Source organism: Sphaerodactylus townsendi, linkage group LG16 (assembly GCF_021028975.2).
Source record: "Sphaerodactylus townsendi isolate TG3544 linkage group LG16, MPM_Stown_v2.3, whole genome shotgun sequence".
In the NCBI taxonomy this organism is placed as follows: domain Eukaryota; kingdom Metazoa; phylum Chordata; class Lepidosauria; order Squamata; family Sphaerodactylidae; genus Sphaerodactylus; species Sphaerodactylus townsendi.
In genome coordinates, this window is record NC_059440.1 from 26,212,603 (window position 1) to 26,238,094 (window position 25,492).

Genomic DNA, 25,492 nt, shown 5'->3' on the forward strand with positions numbered 1-25,492 from the left:
ATGTAAATCTCATGCTCTGGGATAGCAGGTTTTAAGAGACAGCTCTCCAGTGCAAAGAAGATAAAGAACCTCATAGTATCAGATGACTTTTCCATGGAGGATAGCTTCATCCATCTCTATTAGCCCTGATGGAACCTCCCAAGTCAGGTGGTATCTTTCAGCACAGATTGCAGGTTAAGGTACCAGACTGATCCACCCTCCCCCAAAGGTCTACAGATAGACAAGATGGCCAATCTGCTTCACCTAGAAAGGGCCGAAAACACAGTTCCTTAGACATATTTGTTTATTAGCAGCTCTTAAAAGAGTCCTGTGTTCAAATGATGGGCACTTTACCCCCAGTGTCTGTGAATTCGTCATGTCATTTGTTTTGCTCTGTAGGGTTGAAACATGCATCCGGGGGGAGGGGGGAAGGTTAATTCCATAACAGAAGTTTTGAGCGATTTGTTTATGTGTTTCTTTTAATTCCATTTCCCGCCCCCTTATCCTACTAGCAGGCAGATTAGCTCTTGATGGCATTTGGGCTGCTTCCAAATTCCCAGTTTCACCTTTGTCTCGGCAGGGGAAGAAGCGGAGAGAGAAAGGAACAGGCAAAACTCGCTAAGCATCTGTCACTTGATGTCAAGTTTTCAGTTTGCTTCCAAATGATATAAGTTTAGGAAGAACGGGGGAGGCACTCAACGAGAGGCACGTGATCGTTGCAGTGACCCGCAGATGCTTGGGTCACCTGGACAAAAAGCTCCTGGGATAGTGGCAACAGCTGGATAAAACAGGTGGAAGAGGAGGGCCACGTGTGGGCCACTCACCTGAGCACATGCGCTGAAGGGGCCCGCAAACAGACATCTATTGGAATGTATCCAGATCCCTTTGGAGTGGGTGCCATTCTGTGCTGCTGGGCGTGTGAGAACGCGCCGAGAAGCTGTCCCTTTCTTGAATGTGCAAAAAATGGCCTAGATTGCCAGCGTGGTGTAGTGGTTAAGCGCAGGTGGATTCTAATCTGGAGAACCAGGTTTGATTCCCCACTCCTCCACCTGACTGGCAGAGGCTTATCTGGTGATGTTTCTGCACTCCTACATTCCTGCTTGGGCTCATCGCAGTTCTCTCATAACTCTCTCAGCCCCGCCTACCTCACCGGGTGTCCATTGTGGAGAAAGGAGCCTGTAAGCCACCTTGAGTCTCCTTACAAGAGAGAAAAGTGGCATATTATCCTTATGGATACTAATGCTTCCAAGTCTTGGCAGGTGAAACAGACACCTTGCTTGTCCAAGCTGTAGACCTGCAGGTGAGACCAAGCTTTAAAAGGGGATGGGCGTTCATTTTGGATCTGAGTCTTCAACGTGCCAGTTCTTTTAGTAGCAATGTTACTGTTATGGATGGATTAGAAGTGCAATATCGGCAAGTGACATTTGGTGCTATTGGGAGCAGCAGAGCTTTTATGCAAGGTGGGGTATAAATCCAAACTTCTTCCTTGGGAAATGTGGCGGGCAGGGGTAGAGGTTTCCTTTAGTGGCACCTCCAGTCAAGTCACCATTGGCCCTTGACTTTGGGCAAGGGCCATGGTTCAGAGGCAGGGCATCTCCTTGGCACACAGGAGGTCACAGGTTCAATGTTCAATATCTCCTCTTAAAAGAGTCAGATACAGAGGTGGGATCCAGCAGGTTCTCACAGGTTCCCGAGAGTAGGTTACTAATTATTTGTGTGTGCCGAGAGGGGGTTACTAATTGGTGATTTTGCCACGTGATTTTTGCCTTAGTTACGCCCCTCCTCTCAGCAGTAGCACGCAGAACTTGAAGCAGTCTAGCAGGAGGTACAGCGGCGTGTGTGGCAGCCTGCGCCTGCGTGCATTCGTTTCCCACCCAAGGACCGGTGCAGTGGCTGCATTCTTGCCACAGCCCTGCCCAGGAATGCCCCACCCCCAGAATGCCCAGCCACGCCCCCGTCATGCCTCGCCCAGACCCATTGGTGCTACACCACAGTTTGAATCCCACCACCATGGGAACCTGTTACTAAAATGTTTGGATCCCACCACTGGTCAGATAGGAAGTGATATGGAAGACCTCCCCCTGAGACCCAGAGAGCCGCAGCTGGCCTGAGTAGACAATACAGGACCTGACGGACCGACAATCTAGTTCAGTATAAAGTTGCTTCATGTGTCTTCATGTGTTGTTCTTTCAGAGCTGCCAGTGGACTTTCCGAAGCTGAAAGCAGCCCACCTGGCCCTATATTATGCTCGGCCAGCAGGCTCAACCAACCACTCAATGGTTCTGCAGACCAGCAGCCTAGAAAGAGACTTGAACTCCTGGTGAACCGCCGTCCACGGGCTGATAAGCTCGCTTGGTGAGTTGTAAGTCGCACAGGCTTGTGGCAAAGACCTTTCCAGCAGAATGTAGGTGTGTTTGTTGTGACTCCCTGGCAACTCCCGAAGAGCGTCGCTGCAAAGGACCGTAACATATGCTCCTAGCCTCTGCTTTTCTAATTAAATCTCCCTTTCCATGTCTCAAACGTCGGGGAAAGATGGTAAAGAGCGCTATTAGCAATAACTAATTATTTCTTGCAAAAACAGTGTTCTTTCTTAAAAGTCCTTTTTTTAAAAAAAAAACCCCTGACGTTCGGACTGCAAATTGGCTCGCAGCTGCCAGCAATAACGCTGCATCCACAGAGACGGTTGAGCCAAGTTGGAGAGTCACAAGATATGGGCCAGAAGCAGAACAAATTCATTCTGAGGAGACAAAAGGATGTAGTAGCTCTGTAGTAGAGAACACGATTTGTGTGCGTGTCACATGTTCAATCCCTGGTCCCGCCAGTCAAAAGACTCGCCAGTTAAAAGTTAAAAGGTGGTGATGGCCACTTACCTGGGTAGTATTAAAAAGGGCTTGGACAGATTTATGGAGGAGAAGTCGATCTATGGCTACCAATCTTGATCCTTCTTGATCTCAGATTGCAAATGCCTCAGCAGACCAGGTGCTCGGGAGCAGCAGCAGCAGCAGCAGAAGGCTATTGCTTTCACATCCTGCATGTGAGCTCCCAAAGGCATCTGGTGGGCCACTGCGAGTAGCAGAGTGCTGGACTAGATGGACTCTGGTCTGATCCAGCAGGCTCTTTCTTATGTTCTTACCCACAATCTGCAGGGACGCAGGAAGCCCATTTCCTGCCCCACAATCTTGCAGTGCCATTCCTAATCTGGACTCTGGGCCAGAGCGGCCACTCAGTATGTCACAACTTAATATATCTGGGAATTTCTGTTCTGTCGTCCCCCCACCACCACCACCACGCCCTTTTGCAGTATGGTGGCCAACTCTGGTAAGAAATTCCCGGTGATTCTGGGGTGGAGCTTGGGAAGGAAAGAGACCTCGTTGGGGTATAATGCAAGTCCCCTTTCCAAAACTGCCATTTCTTCTCCAGGGAAACTGATATGTATAGTTTGGAGATCGGTTGTAATTCCAGATCTCCGCGCCCATTCTGGAAGTTGGCAACCCCACTTTGCAGATGGAATGGCATTACCACAGAATCTTCCTAAAAACCCATGATACTTGGCAACCTCTTAAATCATATACCTGATTACTAGCTTATATAGCCAGCTTATGGAAGCGACTCTCTTGGGGGTGGGAAAATGTTAATTGGGCTGACTGCTGGCCATACTGTAGATGTCTCAAAGGGGTGGGAGATGAGGCCGCTTGTACTATATCCCTTTGGCAGAAAGGCTTTTGGGAGGAGAGAGCGGGATTGCATGACAAAATGTATGCAGTAAACCAGCACGTCGAGAGAGTTTGGCCCCTTCTACACATGCCAAATAATGCTCTTTCAATCCACTTTCAATGCACTTTGCAGCTGGATTTTACTGTGCGGAATAGCAAAATCCACTTGCAAACTATTGTGAAGGTGGATTGAAAGTGCATTATTCTGCACGTGCGGAAAGGGCCTTTTGTGTGGGGATGTTGTTGTTGCTTTTTAATTGACACACTGCAATTCCCCCATCTGCATTCAGAAGTGGTAGACTCCAAGCACAGCACGATGAATTGGTTGTCTGGGAACCCTTTGGAGGACTTGCAAGATGTTGCATGAATGATCACGATCTCGCAATCTCCTATTAATAATAATACAACCACCACCACCTCTTGATTTAAGTTTAACTCAGGGGTCCCCAAACTACGGCCCGGGGGCCAAATGTGGCCCCCTGAAGGCATTTATCCGGCCCGCCAGGCATGGCGGCGATGGCTCCATTCATGTGTAGTGGGGGCTCGAGGGAGAGGAGGAACCGGCCCCAACGGCTGTTGATTGCAATTACATGATGGCACCCCCAAATCTCCATGAATTTTCTGACCCAGAGTTGGAAACCTTACACGTGGCAACTCCTGCTCCGCCCTTCCCTCTCGGCTACTCCATGTGTTGCTCTCAGGCTTTCTGTTCCGGCTCACTCCCATTGGCATCAGCCAGGCTGGTGAATCGCTCACTGGCTGCTAGGGAGGAAGAACCCAGGAAGATACCTGATCCTGGGTTAGAGGGAATGCTTCATTGGGAAAGTTCTGCTTTTTTTTTTTACAGGGGAAGGTATTCCACAGCCTCCCCAACAGTATTTGGAGCCCACCCTGAACTTGACATACTTTGGTCACTGTTCTAAAAATAGACCATGACAGAAAGGCTGAAAGGTGAAATCAAACATTTTACAATCATTTGTGCATAGGAATTTGTTCATAGTTTTTTTTAGTCCGGCCCTCCAACAGTCTGAGGGACAGTGAACTGGCCCCCTGTTTAAAAAGTCTGGGGACCCCTGGTTTAACTTATTGGCAGCCCTTCTTTCCACCTTACCACATGAAGCGAAAAAACACTTTTAGTAGGATGTGTGGTCTTTTTCATTTTTTTCTGGACAAACAATTTTATTTTACGTAATGCGTCTATACACTGTACATTCAGTCACTGTGGTATATAAGCATAGCTATTTTCATACATAATCTGATAAAGTCTTTATTTTACAATATTATCTGTTCTAGATGGGGAGGGACAGGCAGAAAAGAGGATTGTGAAAAGGACGATCAAGTTACACAGCGAAATAGATAAATATGCCACGCTTTTTTTTTCGCTCCTTTTTTTCTTGTTTTTGTAAATCAGGCATTTATAAACATGAAAGCACACTTTTATTATGTAACAATAGTTCTAGAATAGGAGAATAAATCATAATATTAGCAGCAGATGGGGGGGGCGTGTAACCAAAAATGTGCTGAAATGCTATTGGCTATTATAAATTTGCATTTTTCTTTCCCCGCCCTCCAATTGAAAAAGTTTTTGAAAATTGTTTCGCTTGGAAAGATCACTCTCTAAGCTCACAGGCTGGTGGGAAGGAAGGGGGCATGTGTCAATTTTTATTTATTTTACTGATAAAATACTTTACAATGAAGATAGGGATTTTTTTTAAATGATGCAAATAATGGGGGGGAAAGTTTTAACTGAAAATTTTGGTGGAGGGGGAAAAACCACCCTTTTGTTTGTTATACATACTTTTTTCTAGCAAATGGTGAGGTTTCTTAGTTTAGAAACACAACTTGTAAAGCAAGACGACTACGTAAGAAAAAAGGTTTTTTGAAAAAGTAAACATCATATACACTTATTATACAATTGTAAAATTTAAAAAATATGTACAAATTAACTTCTTATGCTTTTTTTACATTGGCTAGTTCTGTTTTGAAAAAGCAGAATACTATGTATACCTGTTAGCTGCTCCATAGATATGAATGTCTTATTGCTGTTGGAATTCTTTTTTTTCCCTTTGTTATCTTTGTTTTTTAAAAAGTGAATAAACTGAATATACAATTATCTAGGTTAAATATATATACTTTTGATGTACAGGGAGTCAACAGCCTATATAATGGACATTTTCTTCTCCCCTTTGGAAAAAAAAACCCACCCCAACTTCTTAAATGAAATTGAACGGCGGTGAGCAGGGCAGGACTGGGTAGGATATTTGCGATTCTCAAACCACCCACCAACTCAGGCTATGAAGGGGACAAACAGAACAGCAAAATATGAGGCTCTGTAAGGAATAACACAATTTCCCCATAAATACCTCCTCTGACCATTTGATGATGGATGGGGGATTCGAACTCAGCAAACCAAAAGACTTTCCGATTCACCTGAATGTTGGAGAACATTCTGTGTGTGCACTGAAAGGAACCGAGAAAGCCCCTAGTCACACAGGAGCTCCATGTGGAGTGTTGGAGCCCCGGAGGAGCTTCGGGTATTTCTACTACTACTGCATTGTTTTGTAGCTAGATATCACACCCAACACTCCCTCAAACCTTGGCAACAGATCTGAAAAAAGAAAGGGGGGGGGGAGCATCAAACAACGCTCACTGGAGGTATTTGTACACAGTGGACTAGGATCTTTTCCAAAGCCAAGCCCACTCGCTTGCGGGGAAGCCTGAGCCGAAAGCCGGGCTTTTTCCATAAACTGAAGGCAAACATTTGAAGGAGGAACATTCAAAGCAGCAGCGAAACGGTTGCATTTCCATTCCCAATAGATAGCTTGTCTTGGAAACCCTTTGGACCTGGTGTACGATGACCCAAAATGAGAGAGAGAGGCAGGCAGACAGACAGACAGAAAAAGACAGAGCACAAGAGCATGCACGGGAGACGGCGCAGATGCCAGGGCAAAAATGGTATTTACACATCCCATTGCTTGCGTGATGGAAAGACACAGCATAACCACAAAAAAAAAAAGGAAGGGGTTTCCAGCTCGTCTCCTAATGGGATTTGTTTTGTCATCATCAGTTGTTGGCCCCAGCCTTCGTCATCAGGGATGTATTTTAAGATAAAAGAAGCTCTTTTATCACCCAGGCTGTGAAAAATCAAAGCTGGCAGCCTGACATTAAAAGGTCGCATTGCTACTGGAGAAATATTTGAGAATCGTTCTTTTTCGCTAGCGAAGTGTGTTATTAAATAGCTGCGGATCAGGACTGAGCTGTCAGTGTTAGACCTGCAGTATTTAAAATGGTAAAGACCCAGCACTTGGCGGCAGGAGGGGGAGCAACCTGCACAAATTGGGAGTTCCACTTAATGTTTCTTAAATACGTGTGCTGAAAAATATTCTCAGTTTTAGAAGAGGCAACAGCAGTCTTTACTGATCGGGTAATTTCCCCTCTCTGGTCCATTTGGCTTTTCTTTTTACCCTAGGACTGTGGTGGCGAACCTTTGGCACTCCAGATGTTATGGACTACAATTCCCATCAGCCCCTGCCAGCATGGTCAATTGGCCATGCTGGCAGGGGCTGATGGGAATTGTAGTCCATAACATCTGGAGTGCCAAAGGTTCGCCACCACTGCCCTAGGATGAGGCAGGAAGCTCTGGCAGGAGCCTCAAGTTGGACACCTACATAGCTGAAAAAAGAGAGTTTATTTACTTAAAAAAAAAACCAACCCAATATGGGACATCTGAAAAATGAGAGGACTCAGCATCAAGGGCTGCAAATTTCAGCCATGCCATCTCTGAAAACAGAGACTTTGAAAGCACAGATTTATATTCCCAAACTGAGGGGCAGAGAGAATGGGCAGTTATTACGGAGACAGTAGGGAAATGTATTGTCGAAGGTTTTCACGGCCGAAATCACTTGGGTGCTGTGTGGTTTCCGGGCTGTATGGCCGTGTTCTAGCAGCATTCTCTCCTGACGTTTCGCCTGCATCTGTGGCTGGCATCCTCTGAAGATCCTCTGAAGATGCCAGCCACAGATGCAGGCGAAACGTCAGGAGAGAATGCTGCTAGAACACGGCCATACAGCCCGGAAACCACAAAGTAGGGAAATGTATTGGGCTGCATACAACTTTGCTGTCGGGCTTGTTGGACCTCCATCTCTTGCTGTGTATGAGCTAAAAGTCTGGATGGCAAAGAACATGCTTAGCACAGCGTCCCAGTGACCGTGCAGGTGTTTTTCAGCAGCGAGTAGGTGGGTGAGTAAGCTTCCTTTTGAAGAAGCTTGTCTGCAAAATTCCAAGGTCCCCCAGAGCACAGTCTGAACTCCCCGAGCGACCGGTCTCCCCAGCGAGGGACACACTTATCCCCCAAGATTGCTTCATAGCCCTCTTGGCTTCTGCCAAAGTGTGAAGGAGGAAACATCGAACCGAGTGTAAACAAGTCAATTGGTTTTTCCGGGGCATAATTCACCAGCTGTAAGACAAGAACACCGAAACCCGCGCTCCACTAAAAGTTATTTTGTGACTCTTAAAGCGAAATATCTGCCACGAAAGCAGTGCATTGTCGGGAAATTCGTAAGGTTGTGAACCGGTGCTGTTCTTTCTTTTTACAATGATGCATTTCACGTGACCCCCTCCCCAAAACACCTCCTTTACATAAGACAGTAATAATGCCCGTTGATTAATATATGTATGGCAAAGGTTTTAATTCCATGCATATGGTTTTTTTAATAACTGCAGAAAAAAACATACAAAGAAGCATTTTTTTTAAAAAAAATTCCCACATTAAAAAAAATAACTGCATAAACACAATCAATAATCCGTTTGCATTGCACTTTAGAAGAGGGAGAGCGGGATCCACTCATCACAAACGAATGAGGGCAAAACCCCATAAACTCAGACAACGGGGCTCGCTTCATGCAAATTTAGTTTGCGTAGGTTTTGTTTGTTTGCTCCCGGTAATTTATTTTTACCAAAGTAACCTGACTTTTTTTTTTGTCGAATATAATCTTCCTTTTCACTCTTTCTTTTTGTATGTTACTAACTTCCCCCTCCCTCGAAATGAACTTTACCTCCTCCTTTCCATGTTCATGCTTACAATGGCTATTAGAATGGGTAATAACTTTAATACAGTTTGTTTTTAAATTATCTAGTGTACTTGTAAGTAAATACTTTAATTTTAGGACTGACAGCTGCTCAGCAAAGAAAGGTTTCATTAGGAGAGGACAATTTCCTGATGATGAATCGGGGGGGGGGGCAGACATCTGAGAGTGCAGGTGCCCCCCTTGAAGAACGGAAGGTTCGTTTTTGTGGATGAGTGACCCCCTCCACAGCCCTGGGAACTGATTCTAGAAAACAGTTCCAGTAAATGTGCTTTGTAGGGCGAGTGAGGGGCCGTGGTCTCTTGCCATGAGATTACGGGTTGGAGTATTGAAGTGTGTGGGGGGGAGTGTACCTGTGGTTTCCCTGCTTGTCGGGGGCCGATGCCTGTCCCCCTTCCCAAGTGCAGCAGAATGGCTCCAGAGGAAACGTCATTCATTACTTTGGAGGTCCAAAGAATTTAAATTTGGAAATTCTGCAATGCCTGCCAGCTCCCCAGCTTTGCTTACTCTCCACTTCGCTGGACAGTAAAGCCTGCATATTCTGGCCCTTAAAACGGATCAGCGGTACCCAAACCCACTCCAATGTGCAACGGTAGGCCGGCAAAATTGGCAACTAAGGTATGAGGGGAAGCAGGAAAAAACCCCGGAACAGGAGAGTGAAATACTGGACAAACTTTTTCTTTCTTTTTTTTTGAGAGAAAGAAACAAAAATCCAGCTGGTTACTGAAGCATTGGCCCCAATCGCGTTGAAGCAAAACTCCCACTGGGGATAGGATTTTGCCCTGAGTGTGTGAATGCATATTTTCAGATCCATGGCTGGGTCGGGGAGGGGCTGCAGCAGAGATCCCAAGATTAAAATATTTGTCACAAAAAAGACACCCCCCCCCCTAAAAAAACCCCCTAAAGAATAAGAAATGTAGGCTTATATTCACAGCAGCAAAAGTCTTTTCTTTCTTTAATACAACGTTGAGCATTCTTCCGGGGCACCCAAGTCCTCACATGAGATCGCGAGTCAATAAAATACTGAATTTCTGAGGTGATGAACAAACGGGGATGAGTTCTTCAGGATGAAAAAAAGAAAAAAAAGAAACGGAAGGAGAGGTTGTCGCACACATACGGTTCTTTCTCTCTCTCTCACTCTTGTCTTTCACAAGCGGCTCCATGGTCCATCCATCTCTTCGTTTTTTCCGTTTTAAATTACTTCTGTAAAAAAAAATCAACTTTTTCTATTTCTTTCCTAACAAACTGAAGTGCTCTAGAGATGAAGCGAGTCTTTTTCAAACACATCAGTTAATAACAGACATCTTTAAAAAAAGAAAAGGTTATGGCATGATTTACAAACACTGATTTTAATTAGGCGGGGGGGTCCGGGTCGGTTGTTGTTTCGCTGCTGACGAATCTTCAGCCCCTGTTCCACTCCGACTGTCTTATGTTTGTGCAAACACAAGGGCGGGAGGCAGGGCGGGGGAATGACATGCGGATTGAAAACTAGAAACAAAAGTTTTGAAATTCTCATAGAAATCCCCCCGAAGGGTTCGAAACTTTCATGGCTTCCAGTTGGGTATTTCTTGACAAAAGTCTCTCAGCACAGAACCCAACACCTGTAACAATTAACTCTACAAATTAGGCATCAGAGAGTGTTTGTATGCACACCCCACCCCACCCCAGCTTTACATATAATATATTTATTTTTTAAAAATATCTTGTCGATGGTTATAATACCACATCTTTGTGACTCAACTGTGTGTAGTTTTTTTTTTAAATAGCTTATAACAAAAGGGGTCATTGTAATTCCAAAATGTTGCCCGGAAAAGGGGCCCTCTTCGCCCGCTTTCCACTTCCTTCAGGCGCTGCCAGATACACCCGAAGAACTTTGCCAGTAGAAAAAAAATATTCTTTTTTTTTTTTGCTGTGGATTCAAAAGTAGTTTAGTTTTTTTTTCTTGTTTAAACAAACACTCTTCATGTTATAGGCATGGGAAGATGTTGTGCTATATGGATTGAAAAAAAAGGGACGGGATTTCAGTGCTTCTGTTATAAAGAGTAACGTCTGCCCTCTGATCAGTAACCGAGTCCACCACGTTTACCGGCGTGCCCAGGGGCAGGCGCCCGCGCGCATGGTCCGGTCCCGCACACAATCCCTTACTGTGCATATTCATCAGTCTGGCCTACGGGTTAAACAATGTCCGTTTCTTTCGCGAGAGCTGCCTTTAGTTCTCCAGGTCCTTTGTCATATGTTCGCTGCCGGACACATTGCTCTGTTTAGGCCACAGTTGCTCCTGAAGTTCCTTGACCACTTTCTCCAAGTGCTCCCGTGCTTCCCTCTCGCGCAACAGGTCAGCCCGCAGCTGCTCCCGGTCCGCTTCGGCGTGCTGGAGTTTCACCTGCAGATCTTCAATCTAGATGGAAGAAAAAGAAGACGGGCTCAAATGTCGGCGGGCGGGGGGGGGACGCTGCTGCTCTAAGAGGCTGCTGAAAATTCGGGCAGCTTTTCGCTGAGCATTCAAAAGTTAACCATTTCGGCTACAGTCAAAGACTTCCACACTGTGTGTGTGTGGGGGGGGTGCTACCACAGAAAAGACCCTTTCTGCAGCAGTGGCCTGCTGAACCTCTGATAGCAGGGATTACATAGAGAAGGGCCATGGATGAACAGCCTTCCAGCTGCCGGTACTTTAGTGCTGGACAGCAGTTGATGCACCAAAACAAAGTAATAACACACCCATTCCTGGACCAAACAGTCAACTGTACTTAATTTACAAAGGAAAAAAGAAGGTCTGCTACAGACTTACTCCTCTAGCCACCAGGTATTACACCTATACTCTGTTCCACATAAAGATGTTTGTAGATTGTATATTCCTCCGCCAGAGAACAAAGCATGCTGGACCTTCTTTGTTGCAGAATGCTCTGCCCAGGTCCTAGTGCCTACCTAGTTCTGCTCCCCCGCATCTGTTTGAAAGTACAAATACATTTTGGCACAAATGCTCTTGTATCACAGCACCATGTTCGATAATGTACAAAATAATGGGTTTTGACAAAGGAAGTGTGTAAAAATGAATAATTCTCATATTCTTTCGGAACTATATTCTAATGTGACAGAGTACAATTTTCTCACTTGCTGCACCTCGACTGATCGAACTAACATCTTTATGTGAAACAGAGCATACCAAGTGTGATTCTAGTCTCGGGGAGCCCCTTTAAGTCATTCTGCGCATGTTCACTTGAAATTTCAGAAGGGTATTAAATTTGTTTTCGTCTTATTTGTCCAGCAGGGAAGCCCTCAGACAGCATTACATAGACAACTAAAGTATTTTGCATGTCAAAATATTAAGACAAGCAGAAAGCAACAAAGATCAATTTTTTTAGAACAAGGAAAAACACATACAATGGTCATAGCCAAAAAAAAAAATCCCAATTGTTGCTGAAAACTAGAATACCTAGCTGCGTATTCAAATGTTAATTATCTTGGTTGAAAGATGTCCATAATTGGGGTGCTGTCACAGAAAAGACCCTTTTGGGAACCACCGCACATGGAACTTTTGTTAGTAGAGGTGTGCAAAGGTCAAGGATAAAGATCTAAGACACTGGAGCAGATTTTCAAAAGAGAATGGCTAGATTATTCAGGGTTTTTGAGATTAGGGTTTTGAGCTGTACACAGGAAAGGACTGGAAGAAACTCTTTAGGAACATGGGGAATACATAGGGATGGGTAAGGTGGCATCTTCAGAAACAACCACATGCCAGGTTCCAGTTAACTGAATGCAGCTAGAGACTGTGTGTGTGTGTATATATATATATGCATTTGTGTGTGTCTGCAGGCGCCTACACATATCCTAATTCCTCCGACTGCTTTGAAAAATCCCTAGCGCCTGGTTTCTCAGCTTAATCCTCCTCCTCTCCTGACGCTATTTCTTCAGATCAGCATCAGAACTGTGGGTTCTGCTAAATTAGAAACCAAGGAGACAGACAGACAGACAGACAGACAGACGAGTCCTCTCTCCTGCGCTCAAACACAGACTTCCTATGCCTACGGAGCAGCTATGAGCTCAGGGCAGCAGAGCTTCTGATCCGATACATAGTTCTACAAGCAACAAGCAAGAACTCTCTCCTCCCCTTCCATAACTCTGTGAAAAGAACTGGAGAACGACGACGACAAAAATCAAAATGCTGTCACTGTGGGAGTTGAGTGGACTGGTATTTTGGTGAAGGCTGATACCGCCTCCCCACACACACACTGCGAAAGCGGAAGTTGACGCCCGGTGAACGAAGCCCTCAATCTGATTGTGTTTAGTCTGGGCCCTGCTTGTCGGCGAGACGTCCCATGATGCTAAGAGGAGGAAACCCACATCATTTCCTGCTGCTGCTCTCCTAAGTTTAGCATGCCGCACAAAAGGGCCGCTCCCCTTCCTGTTAACAAGACGACGGGGGAAGGGTTACGTTTAATGGGGTTTTGTTCTGTGCCTTTTTAAAAAAGAGCTCTTTGGTAGTTTTTCAGAGGACAGAGCACCACACCCCATCAATAACCACTGCAATAATCTGGGGATTTTTTTTAGCATTCTTAGTTGTGTTTCCCTTGGCTTTCATGAATCTGAATAGACCCTCCCCCCCATTGTAATATTTATTGTGATAAGACCTGGACATGTTAAGATGGGAGAGGATGTGTATGTTTGAAAGTGGACCAAAGGTACCACCTGAGATGTCGGTGACACTTGGGTTACCAACCTCCAGGTGGAGCCTGGAAATTTCCCAAAATTACAACCATCACAAGTTGACAGAGTGGCAATCCAATTCTCACTGCCATTTTGTCTCAAAGCATTTCCTAGTTAAGAACATAAGAAACAGCCTGCTGGATCAGATCAGAGTCCATCTAGTCCAGCACTCTGCTACTAGCAGTGGCCCACCAGGTGCCTTTGGGAGCTCACATGTGAAAGCAATGGCCTTCTGCTGCTGCTGCTGCTGCCAAGCACCTGGTCTGCTAAGGCCTTTGCAATCTCAGATCAAGAAGGATCAAGATTGGCAGCCACAGATCGACTTCTCCTCCATAAATCTGTCCAAGTCCCTATAGTTGCATCTTTTGCTTGCTTTCTTGTTCTTCCCCAATGGCTGAGCTGTAGTTTAGGGAGAGGTTTTTGAACACTGAACTCGAAGAACAGAAACCTCTAAGAACCTTCCTCCTCACCTGGGCGGAGTACTTGGCTCGCAGCCGGCCAGCTTCGCACCCCTTGTCGCACACCCGGACCTGTCTGGCTTGCTCCAGTTCCCGTTTTAGCCGTATCCGCGACTCGTTGGCCTCTTTCATTTTCTTCTCGTTCTCGGCTCGGAGGCGCTCGATCTCCTTCCTTAGGTTGCGCTTGGCCTCCGTGGCTTCTCTCAGCTTCTCCTTCTTCGCCACGCGTAAGAACTCCAGCTCCTGCAAGACGAAGGGACAGGGTGTCTTAAGAAATCTCCGGGGAGGCTCAAGGACTTTGGTTTGGTGGCCCAAAGAAAGAGGAGGAAGGGCCTGTAACTGTGTGGTCAGTTCCACACGGGGGCCACGTTGTGAAGGATTTGGAACGTGGGCGGCCCTGTCAAAACCAATCGTGGTCACTTGAAGCACTAGTAAGAAGAAGCTGGGAAAGGGAAGGGGGAAATCCCTCCGTTCCAAGATGGCGGAAACCAATTTTCGGTCATTGCTGATGGCCCAATGGTATCACATTCCTACAGCCTCATCATTAATGGGAGCCCTGTGGAGCAGAGTGGAACGCTGTGGAACGGCAGTCAAAGCTGCACTCATGACCTGAGTTCGATCCCAACAGAAATCAGTTTCAGATATCCAGCTCCAAGCCTTCTATGCTTCCAAGGTTGGTAAAATGAGTACCCACGTTGCTGGGCTTAAGTGTAGATGACTGGGGAAGGCAATGGCAAATCACCCTGTAAACATTAGGCCAAGTTGACGTCATATCATGATGTCACCCCACGGGTTGGTATTTTACCCGGTGCTGGCTCAGGGGACTACCTTGGCCTTTTAAATGTTGTTAATTAGCACGTGGATAAGCAGTCGCCAAATTTATGCTTTTAAAAATAATTATTTTTTTAAAAAAACTCGCTTCATAATGGCATCTACTGGATTCTTATAATGGATTTGCTGCAGATCTGAGGCTTTCAGGGTTAAAAACCCCAACGATCCCCCCCCCCACCCCCCGGCCTCTTCCAACTCCCCTTCCTATTTCCAGATACAGCATTTCCTCTGTTAAGTAACATACTGCACCGAGGTCATGGGAAATCCTCTCTGTTTCTCCAACAATCTTGTTTTCGAGCCAGAATATTGTTCTCCTGGCTTTTATTTCATCTCCCGACTCTGTTACACACTCCAGTACCCAGCAGAAAATTAAAAGTCCCGACAGTGCAACAGCCGAATGCTGGAAGGGGAGGGAAACTGTGGCAGCAGGGCCCCCAAGGTTGAGAATACCCTTTGGTTCAGTTTAGTGCTACAAAAGCTCTGCCGCGAAGTCACTACCTGGCTCTGTATTCTCTGACCGCCCTCTATTTTGAGCAGTTGTGATAAAAAGGCTCAAGGTCACATGCAGAGTGTCAGCAGGGCTGAGATGAATCAGGAAGGACATACCAGGAACCACCCTTCCTTTGGCCACTTACATGAACAGATGTCTTATACTGCCTGATAATGAATCAGACTTTTGGGTTTATGAAGGTCACGCCAGTATTTTCTACTCTGACTCACATTAGCTTTCTGGGGTCTTAGGCAGAGACCCAGGGTGTCTCAAGTAGAGGTATTTTACATTGCCTATTACCTGATCTAAGGTGCAACTGGACTTATATCTACCCTATCCCTGCAATTGGACACTTTGGAAATTGGACCTGTGACTTTCCGCATACCAAGCGGATGCTCTGTCCTGAGTCACAGCTTCTCTCGCACCTGGGCCCTCCTCCTTTAGAAGAAGAATTATGTGTTCTTGCATTGCAGGGGGTTGGACTTGATGGCCCTTGGGGTCTCTATGATTCTAAGAAGGAGAAGAGTTTGGATTTATACCCCACCGTTCTCTCCTGTAAGGAGACTCAAGGTGACTTACAAGCTCCTTTCCCTTCCTCTCCCCACAACAGACACCTGGTGAGGCAGGTGGGGCTGAGAGAGTTCTGAAGAACTGTGACTAGCCCGAGGTCACCCAGCAGGAATGTAGGAGTGCGGAAACACATCTGGTTCACCAGATAAGCCTTTGCCACTCAGGTGAGGAGTGGGGAATCAAACCCAGTTCTCCAGATTAGAATCCACCGGCTCTTAACCACTACACCACGCTGGCTCTCTTTAAACACCATCACAAGGTAAGGCAAACCTGGCCTCAAGCAATGGCTTCCAGTGCATTTGAAATTTACGATCTTTACAAGCTGGACTGTTCAACTGTATCTAACTTCCCCAGGGGGATTTCCTCAGGTCTGAACCCAGCTCGCAATCAGGATGCAGCAAAAGGTTCACCCGCGGCTTTACTTGTCAGGGGGGAAATGATAAGGAACGTGTTTTCAATTCTTAAGGAACAGAGATATATCCCGGCTGCTCTGCTGAATCTCCCGTTCTGATTCTGCATGCGGCCTGCGATTGAAAGAATACATATTTGCAAGTCGTAAGTAAGGCTGAATGCGTTTGGCTTTCCGCAAATGGGAAGCCTTTCTTGCTAAGCCCCGTCGAAACTACCGTCCTCATTGAAATGGCAACATCGATACGGCGCACGAGGGTGACTTCCGACCGGCATGAAATTGAGATGTGACCTCTCCACATGCAGAAAACTCCACCGCTTCAGAAATAAATGCATTAATGAGCTTTAACTGGGGACTAGATTTAGGGGGGCAGGTAGCATACCTACCTATATGAAGCCAGGTCACTGCCCCATATGCTTTGGTGTTACCTGCTCTGACTTGCTGTAACCTTCTAGGCTAGGGTTTCAGCCAGCATGGTGTAGTGGTTAAGAGCAAGTGCACTCTAATCTGGAGAATTGCGTTGGATTCCCCGCTCTGCCACTTTATCTGGTGAACTAAATTAGCTTGGGCACTCCAACACATGCCAGCTGGGTGACCTTGGGCTAGTCACAGCTCTACGGAGCTCTCTCAGCCCCACCTACCTCACAGAGAGTTTGTTGTTGGGGGGGTGGGGGGAAGGGAAGGAGTTTGTGAGCCCCTTTGAGTCTCCTTGCAGGAGAGAAAGGGGGGACATAAATCCAACTCTTCTTCTGGCGGAGAAGGGTCTTTCCCAACACCTTACAGATTGTTTGTGTGTTAAGTGCTGCCAAGTTGTTTCTGACTCATGGCAACTCTATGAATCCTTCCAAACAGCCTTGAATCTTTCCAAACAGCCTTGAATCCTTCCAATAGCCTTGTTGAGGTCTTGCAAACAGGGAGCTGTGGCTTCCTTTATAGAGACAATCCGTTTCATGTTGGGTCTTCCTCTTTTCCTGCTGCCTTCAACCTTTCCTAGCATTATTGTCTTTTCCAGTGACTCTTGTCTTCTCATTATGCCAACAAAGTATGACAGCCTTTGTTTCGTTATTTGACCTTCTAAGGAGGGTTCAGCCTTGATTTGATCTAGAACTGTTTTTTTGGAAGTCCATGGTAGCCATTAACACTGACAAACTAAGATCGTTTCAAATGGAGGAGATCAGAATGAAAAAAAATGGGGTCCAGCACTGACCTGCGGTCCCTCCCTAGGTTTGGGGGTGCCGTTGTGGGAGAGCCCCCACCCCTTGGCTATTTCAGACCATATGTAATTATTCCTTGGGGCCATGATCTCAACTCACTGGGGAGATTTTTTATTTATTTGGTCCTCAAGTCACAGCCAATTATGGTGACCCCATTGGGCCATGGTGGCAGGGGCTGATGGGAATTGTAGTTCATGAACATCTGGAGTGCCACCACTGCTATAGGGTTTTCCAGTCAAGAGGCATTCAGAGGTGGTTTGCCATTGCCTGCCTCTGAGAAGCAACCCTGGACTTTCTTCATGTTGTCCCATCCAAATACTAGCCAGGGCCAATTGAAGAAGAGGAGTTTTGGATTTATACCCCACCTTTCCCTCCTGTAAGGAGACTCAAGGTGGCTTATAAACTCCTTTCCCTTCCTCTCCTCACAACAGACACCTTATGAGGTAGTTGGGGCCGAGAGAGTTCTGAGAAAACTAACTGGCCCAAGGAAAACCAGAAGGCTTCATATGCAGGAGAAGGGCAACAAATGCAGTTCACCAGATAAAAATCTGCTGCTCACGTAGAGAAGCGGAGAATCAAAACCCAGTTCTCCAGATTAGAGTCTACTGCTCTTAACCACTATACCCCGCTGGCTCTCGTAAAAAACACTAGTAACTACAACAGATTTTTTAACAGCCTTTGCAATTCACATTAGGAAGCCCCTGAATCTTGCTGTGAAAAATCACCATTGCTCAAATTATCCCTTCCCACCCACCTCCCTGACTTACAAAAGTAACCCCCCCTTGCTTTCCTTTGGTCCCAATCCCCATACCTGGTGTAGGCTGCGCTTGGCCTGCAAGGCTGTGTTCAGCTTCTCTTCTTGCTTCACCCTCATCTTGATGACTTCGTGGAGGAACTTCTCTTTGGCTTCTTTTGTGTCCAGGCCGCCGTCCAGCACCTGCCGGAGGTGCTCCAGTTCTGCTTCCAGGCCGCCGCCACCACCCTGGGGCTCGGCGGGGCCGGCGACCTCAAAGGCGCTGCTGACAGCCATCGGGGCTTGCATGCTAGGAGAGCTCATGTCCTTGGCCGAGCTTGAAGAGGTGAAGGAAGGGGAGGACAGCGAAGAGAGCGAGGAGGTGACTGCGAAAAACAGAAGGGAAGACACTCAAATGGTTAGCCGGCAGCAAGCCTATCTCAGCGGGGGAGGATACGTAGCCACAGTTTGCTTCTTCAAGCCAGAGGAGGCCAGTAGAAGCCACCATGGCCTGAAGTCACAGGGATCTTTTTGCAGAAACAAAAAGTGAAGGCCGGGGGATTACGCTTTAGAACTGCTAGCAAATTAATCAAATGCAGTCCTAAACAAAACTGCCTTCAATTGCCTCCTAAAGGATGGAAATGAGAAGGATTTACCATAATGAGTGCAGGTTGTACCATAATTGTAGGGCTTAACACTGAAAAGGTCCTTTCTCACACACCCACCAAATGAGCTTCTCTGATTGAAGGGACAGTCAAGAAGAAGAGGAAGAAGTCCCCCCTTACAACAAACACCCTGTGAGGTGGGTGGGGCTGAGAGAGCTCCGAAGAACTGTGACTAACCCAAGATCACCCAGCTGGCATGTGTTGCAGTGCACAAGCTAATCTAGTTCACCAGATAAACCTCCACAGCTCAAGTGGAAGAGTGGGGAATCAAACCTGGTTCCCCAGATTAGAGTGGACTTGCTCTTAACCACTATGCCACGCTTGCTCTCTCTATGATCTCTCTCTATGATCGTAACTCCCAGGAAGGAACAGATAGGGGAAGACAACCCTTCAGATGCCCCAGAAATAAAAGTCAGGCAACCTACACTTACATTCCTCTCGAGTTTCTACTTCGATTTCTGCTTCTGACTCCTTGTCTTCTTCTGTGGCAGGGACGGCAGTGACGGTGGGTGTCATGGCGGCAACGGGTGCAGGTTCAGGAATGGCTGGATTCTCAGAGGCATGTTTCCTTTTCCTTGGTTGGGAGGGGCTGTTCAGTGGCTCGTTGCTCCGGGACGCACCGGTGGCACATGGGGGGTTGCTTACAATCTTTGGTTGAGTGGGGGGAGCAAGGGCCACGTTAGGAGCCACGGCATTTTCAAAACTTTTGTAGGAATAGAAACTGCTGCTGGGGGGGGGGGGGGGGGGGGGAAGAGAAACGGGGGAAGAGGAGAGATGAAGAGAAAGAAATGGAATATTCAATTACAGTCCAGCCTCCGCAATGCTGCCTGTTAGGGAGTGAATCATCACACATTTTGCAGGTGACGAAATGACTCTCCCCAGTCTTTTCCATACCTGTGCAAACTTCCATTGATTCATCCGCACAATGAATCAGCGACAGCCTCAATTGAAGAATTTTAAAAGTTTATCGCTTCATTCAAGTCAGGAGCATTCGTGCTTTAAAAAGAAGGCCCTGAACCGCCCCCAGTAGCATGAGTGGGGCTCCAATCCTGCATTCGACGGGACTGCCAGGTAAACCATACCTGGGGCTGCAAACTTAACTGTGCTGAGGCCCCGTCGAAATCAACAGATTATTCCCGACAGCCCAATTAAAGTTCCAGCTTTCTCCAGACTGGGAGTGCCGCCTGAAAGAGCCACTGGCAGGAGGCTTCTTCAGTTCAGACATCCAAAAACGTCAAGTGCATTTAAAAAAAAATACTCACAGAGATTTCAGTAATCTATTACCATGTTTATTCGGTGCCTCCTTGTACTGACTGTATTGACTACACTGTGTTTAGCTCCAGGTGACACCTCTTTCCTATGGACTACTGATTTACACCATTGACCGCACTGGGAGTTACTCAAGTAAGAAAGGCATGGACTATAAATGGAGTGGGGTGGGAGAAGCATGCCCATCAAGTCACAGCTGACTTAGGGCAATCCCTGTATGGGTTTCAAGGCAAGAGACGTTCAGAGGTGGTTTGCCATTGCCGGCCTCTGCATTGCAACCCTGGACCTCCTTTGTGCTCTCCCATCCAAATACTAACCAGGGCTAACCCTGGTTAGTTTCTGAGATCTGAGCTATCCAAGACAGGGCAACAGACGTTCAGAGGTGGTTTGCCATTGCCTGCCTCTGCACTGTAACCCTGGACCTCCTTTGTGCTCTCCCATCCAAATACTAACCAGGGCTAAACCTGGTTAGCTTCTGAGATCTGAGCTATTCAGGACAGGGCAAGAGACGTTCAGAGGTGGTTTGCCATTGCCTGCCTCTGCACTGTAACCCTGGACCTCCTTTGTGCACTCCCATCCAAATACTAACCAGGGCTAACCCTGGTTAGCTTCTGAGATCTGAGCTATCCAGGACAGGGCAAGAGACGTTCAGAGGTGGTTTGCCATTGCCTGCCTCTGCATTGCAACCCTGGACCTCCTTGGTGCTTTCCCATCCAAGTCCTAACCAAGGCTGACTCTGCTTAGCTTCTGAGATCTGAGCCAACCAGGGCAGGCCAAGAGATGTTCAGATGTTGCCTGCCTCTGCGTAGCAACCCATACATTCCTTTCTGGTTTCCCATCCAAGTCCTAACCAAGGCTGACCCTGCTTAGCTTCTGAGATCGGATGAGATCGAGCTAGCCTGGATCATCCAGGTCAGGGCTGAACCATAAATACAACAAACAAATAACTAAAAGCAATGTGAACTGACTCGAGTTAGAAGCCATTGTATTTGCTTTGGATTCAGGAAAGCCGGCAGAGGCGTGACCCCTGAGGGGGACCACATGACACAGCCACCTGACCAAACGGCCCAACCGCCCCCTTCGTCTCACCTGTCTCGGATCAAGGCAGGGATGTGATTCGAGAGCTCCTTCTCATTTGCTGAAACCGCAGGGGACCAGGGCCGGAACGCAGAGAGACGCTGTCGCGGATGGATGCAGCCGATGCTCTGTGGAAGCCAAAAAAGGAAGGCAAGGAAGGGAGAGAAAAAAAGAGGGAAACAAATGAAAGATGGATAGAGGCAAGCCAACAGTCAGAAACCTGGTGGCAGCATCTCTAATGTACCAGGGTGGGTGAAGGAGAGAATCAAACCGGTGTGTGACAGCAGGAGTTTAAATCCCAATAGCCAAAGTTGGTTTTTGACATGATGCTAGTTAAAAATAATAGTAATAAAAGAAAGCAAATTCCAAGCGTACTGTCGAAGGCTTTCAAGGCCAGAATCACTGGGATGCTGTGGGTTTTTCCGGGCAAATCCTCTGAAGATGCCAGCCACATATGCAGGCGAAACGTCAAGAGAAAATGCTACTGGAACACGGCCACGCAACCCGGAAAACCCACAGAGCCCCAGAAATTCCAAGTGCTTAATCTGTGACAATGTACAAAGGATGGGAACACATAACATGCAGTTTGGTCCTCACTCACGCATGCTTTCAAGACTCTTTTTCTCTCTCAGGGTGGGGAGGAGTTATAGGCAAAGGAAGAACCTACCGATCTTTGAGCCAGACTGGTCTGAAGGTACTGCTTGCTCACCTTGCTGGAGGAATTGGACAAGGACCGCAACCAACTCGACTGTTTTTCTTTCTCGCCCGCTACTGGAGACTGCAAAGAGGAGTCTTCTGCTTTGGGTTTCTTGGGGGGAGGTGGATCGGACGGGACCTGCAAAAGATCAGAGAAGGGCAGGGAATTTATTGGCTGAATGTTCCCGCCATTGTAATTCAGAAAGCAGCATTCGTGTGATATTTTGCAGAATATAAGAAGACAGGCAGAGATGTAATTTAGCATTAGGCAGGCGGGTGAGGAAGACGTGTTATAGGTTCATGGTAGAATAGGAATGGGGCGAGGCGGGGGGAAGAGGGAAGAATAATTTCTATCGCATCACTAAACATCTAACATAGAGTAACCAGCCGAACACTTAACCATCCTTGTGGGAGTCCAGCATATATAAGCAAAGAGATGCAGTTTCTGGCACCGCTGCCAATTTGCCGCACTGTATCCTGGGACAATTATCTCCAAGCAAGCACACTAATCTACAGGTAAAACAGACAGCAGTGCCCATTCCTCAAGGATTCCTGCTCCCTGGCAAACAATTTCTTGCACTTTGCAAGAGCTGTCATTGTCAATGGCTGTCTGCAACAGGTGAAGTATCCACTTCGTGCAAAACGTGTGCTGGGAACTAAACTGGATTTGTCTACAGACCAGGCAGTTTCTATTTGGCAACCACACCGGGATTAAAAAAAGAAAGAAACGCACTCGCTGAGCTCAAATGGGATCTCTTCTAGATTACTTTGTCCAAGAGAGAGAAAAGCCAACTCTGACACACATTCCTACCCTCTGTCCCGCTTACTAATTCAACGGATGCTGTTTGCATCGTGTATCAATGGAACTCATTTTCCACTTGAATTACTTACAGGGAATAATCTAAACATCCACAGTTTTCTCACAGAGAAAATAAAAAGCCCACCCACCCACAGCTGAGAACTCTGTTGCCTTTCAACATATTCCCCAACACCGCCAATCTGGATGTTTGATAGTGAGGCCATTCGTGGTCTTCCACGCCTGGATCAGGGTTTGATAGTGAGGCCATTCGTGGTCTTCCACGCCTGGATCAGGATTCTAAGGTGGGTTGTGAGTTCCTTCACAGTGGCCATTTTTGGTTGTGTTTAGAAAGGGTCTTCACTACAGTATACTTCAGGGGTCTGCAACCTGCGACTCTCCATGGACTACAATTCCCATCAGCCCCTGCCAGCATGACCAATTGGTCATGCTGGCAGGGGCTGATGGGATTTGTAGTCCATGAACATCTGGAGAGCCGCAGGTTGCAGACCCCTTGTATACCTGAACATATGAAGCTTTCTTATACTGAATCACACCTTTGACCCATTATGTCAGTATTATCTACTCAGATGGCCAATGGCTCACCAAGATTTCCAGTAGAGGTCAATCACATCATGTTGGATATGCTGGCTATTGACCCTTTTTCATGCCAAACTGATGTTCTACCACTAAGCATGGTCCCTTCCATATCTCCCACATTTGGCTTGTGTTTCTTGTCCCTGGGACTCATCTTGAACACCCCAGGTGGTAGTACGGAGACCCAGTGAGCTGTAAGCAAGTGACAGGAAATGGCCGCTGATATCTGACATCAGTCACATGACAGGAAGAGGCGACAGAGACATGACCTCAGCAGGATCAAGGGCAGCACACACAAAGAGAGCTGGAGACAGAACGTAAGCCAAGTGCTAAGTTGTCTAGCCTACTTACGACAAGCCAAGGGAACCCTTTCCATCACGGAGTGACCTCAGGTCACCTTCTTGCCTCTCTCCGCATGTGTACAAAGGGAGGCAGCAGGCACACATAGTACTCTTGCTCTCTGTCCAAGCACACACAAACAGCAGGCAAGGTTCTATAAGCTACCTGAAGGCCCTACCCATGGGTTGGTGATAACCCATCCAACGCTGGTTGGAGAGTTCTCTTCCCATCCCTTGCGATCTTTGAATTAAACTACAAACTTTCTGCATGCAAAACATAAACTATCACTGAATTAGCGGCCCGCTCCAAAAGCACAGAATATATCATTGGCCCACCAACTATTTTTTGTGCGCTCACATCACAACCAATTTGCGGCGACCCTGTAAGGTTTTCAAGGCAAGAGACGTTCAGAGGTGGTTTGCCACTGTCTGTTCAATCAGGGATATGATTGAAGTCTATAAAATTATGCATGGGGTAGAAAATGTTGACAGAGAGAAAATTTTCTCTCTTTCTCACAATACTAGAACCAGGGGGCATTCATTGAAAATGCTGGGGGGAAGAATTAGGACTAATAAAAGGAAACACTTCTTCACGCAACGTGTGATTGGTGTTTGGAATATGCTGCCACAGGAGGTGGTGATGGCCACTCACCTGGATAGTTTTAAAAAGGGCTTGGACAGATTTATGGAGGAGAAGTCGATCTATGGCTACTAATCTTGATCCTCCTTGATCTCAGATGGCAAATGCCTTAGCAGACCAGGTGCTCAGGAGCAGCAGCAGCAGCAGAAGGCTATTGCTTTCACATCCTGCATGTGAGCTCCCAAAGGCACCTGGTGGGCCACTGCGAGTAGCAGAATGCTGGACTAGATGGACTCTGGTCTGATCCAGCAGGCTAGTTCTTATGTTCTTATGTTCTTATGTCTGCCTCTCCACAGCAACCCTGCACTTCTTTGGTGGTCTCCCATCCAAGTATTAACCAAGGCTGACTCTGCTTAACCTCCGGCATCTGATGTGATCAGGCTAGCCCAATAATAGAGCCAGCGTGGTATAGTGGTTAAGAGCAGGTGGATTCTAATCTGGAGAACCAGGTTTGATTCCCTTCTCTGAGTTGGCAGAGGCTTATCTAGCGATCCAGATGTGTTTCCACACTCCTGCTGGGTGACCTTGGACCAGTCAGAGTTCTCTCAGAACTCTCTCAGCCCCACCTGACTCACAAGGTATTTGTCATGGGGAGAGGAAGGGAAGGGGTTTGTGAGCAACCTTGAGTCCCCTTACAGGAGAGAAAGGTGGGGTATAAATCCAAACTCTTCCTCTTCTTCTTCTAGCTGGCCAGAGTCGTGAAAGCCTTTGGCCAGCTCTATGGCTGAGATCCTCACTGTAGATATCAGATAACAAACTTGGGGTCTTCTGTATATAAAGCAGGCGGCCTGGCATGCAGCTGCAATGTGATGATACTCTGCACATGCTCCCCCCCCCCCCAATACAGGGGAACCCTCTTAAACTTGTGCTTGTCAACATTCGATGCCACCAAACAGAAATCTGCAAGATTCTTCCCTTTTTCAATCAGGGTATGCAATTGTGGGGGAAAGAGCCGTTCCTTTTCAAACCCTTCCCAAACATACTTGCGTCCAGTGTGCAAGCTTAAATTCTCCACAAAGGTGGGAAACAAGATTACTAGGATTCGTATTAGGAGAGAGGACATTTTTCAAAAGAGAGCTCCTTTTAAAAAAAAAACTATCCCAAACCCTATAGAATCACCCTATTCACACTCTCCCCGTCAAAATCTGTCGGCTGCTGCAGCCTCCTCTTCCCCCCTAATTGTAGGCAGAAAGGTGAGTTTTCCTTTAAAACTGCGGTTTCTGAATTGG

At 46.8% G+C, this 25,492-nt stretch overlaps 1 protein-coding gene across 3 annotated transcripts in view; it reads right to left on the reverse strand.

Annotated features, from left to right (window-relative positions):
* Positions 1–8,622: 8,622 nt before the first annotated feature.
* Positions 8,623–25,492, reverse strand: part of SKI (SKI proto-oncogene) — a 152,963-nt gene continuing 136,093 nt past the window's right edge. Inside the window, exons 2-7 of one of the 3 annotated variants that reach the window (XM_048518561.1) lie at positions 21,906–22,031; positions 21,209–21,324; positions 19,276–19,577; positions 18,264–18,571; positions 13,951–14,181; positions 8,623–11,174 (exon numbers count right to left, since the gene is read on the reverse strand). In XM_048518561.1, coding sequence (XP_048374518.1) covers positions 10,986–11,174; positions 13,951–14,181; positions 18,264–18,571; positions 19,276–19,577; positions 21,209–21,324; positions 21,906–22,031 — 1,272 coding nt within the window. In that variant the 3' untranslated portion in view covers positions 8,623–10,985. The remainder of the gene's footprint in view (positions 11,175–13,950; positions 14,182–18,263; positions 18,572–19,275; positions 19,578–21,208; positions 21,325–21,905; positions 22,032–25,492) is intronic. The other 2 variants (XM_048518562.1, XM_048518563.1) reach the window with 2 other exon arrangements.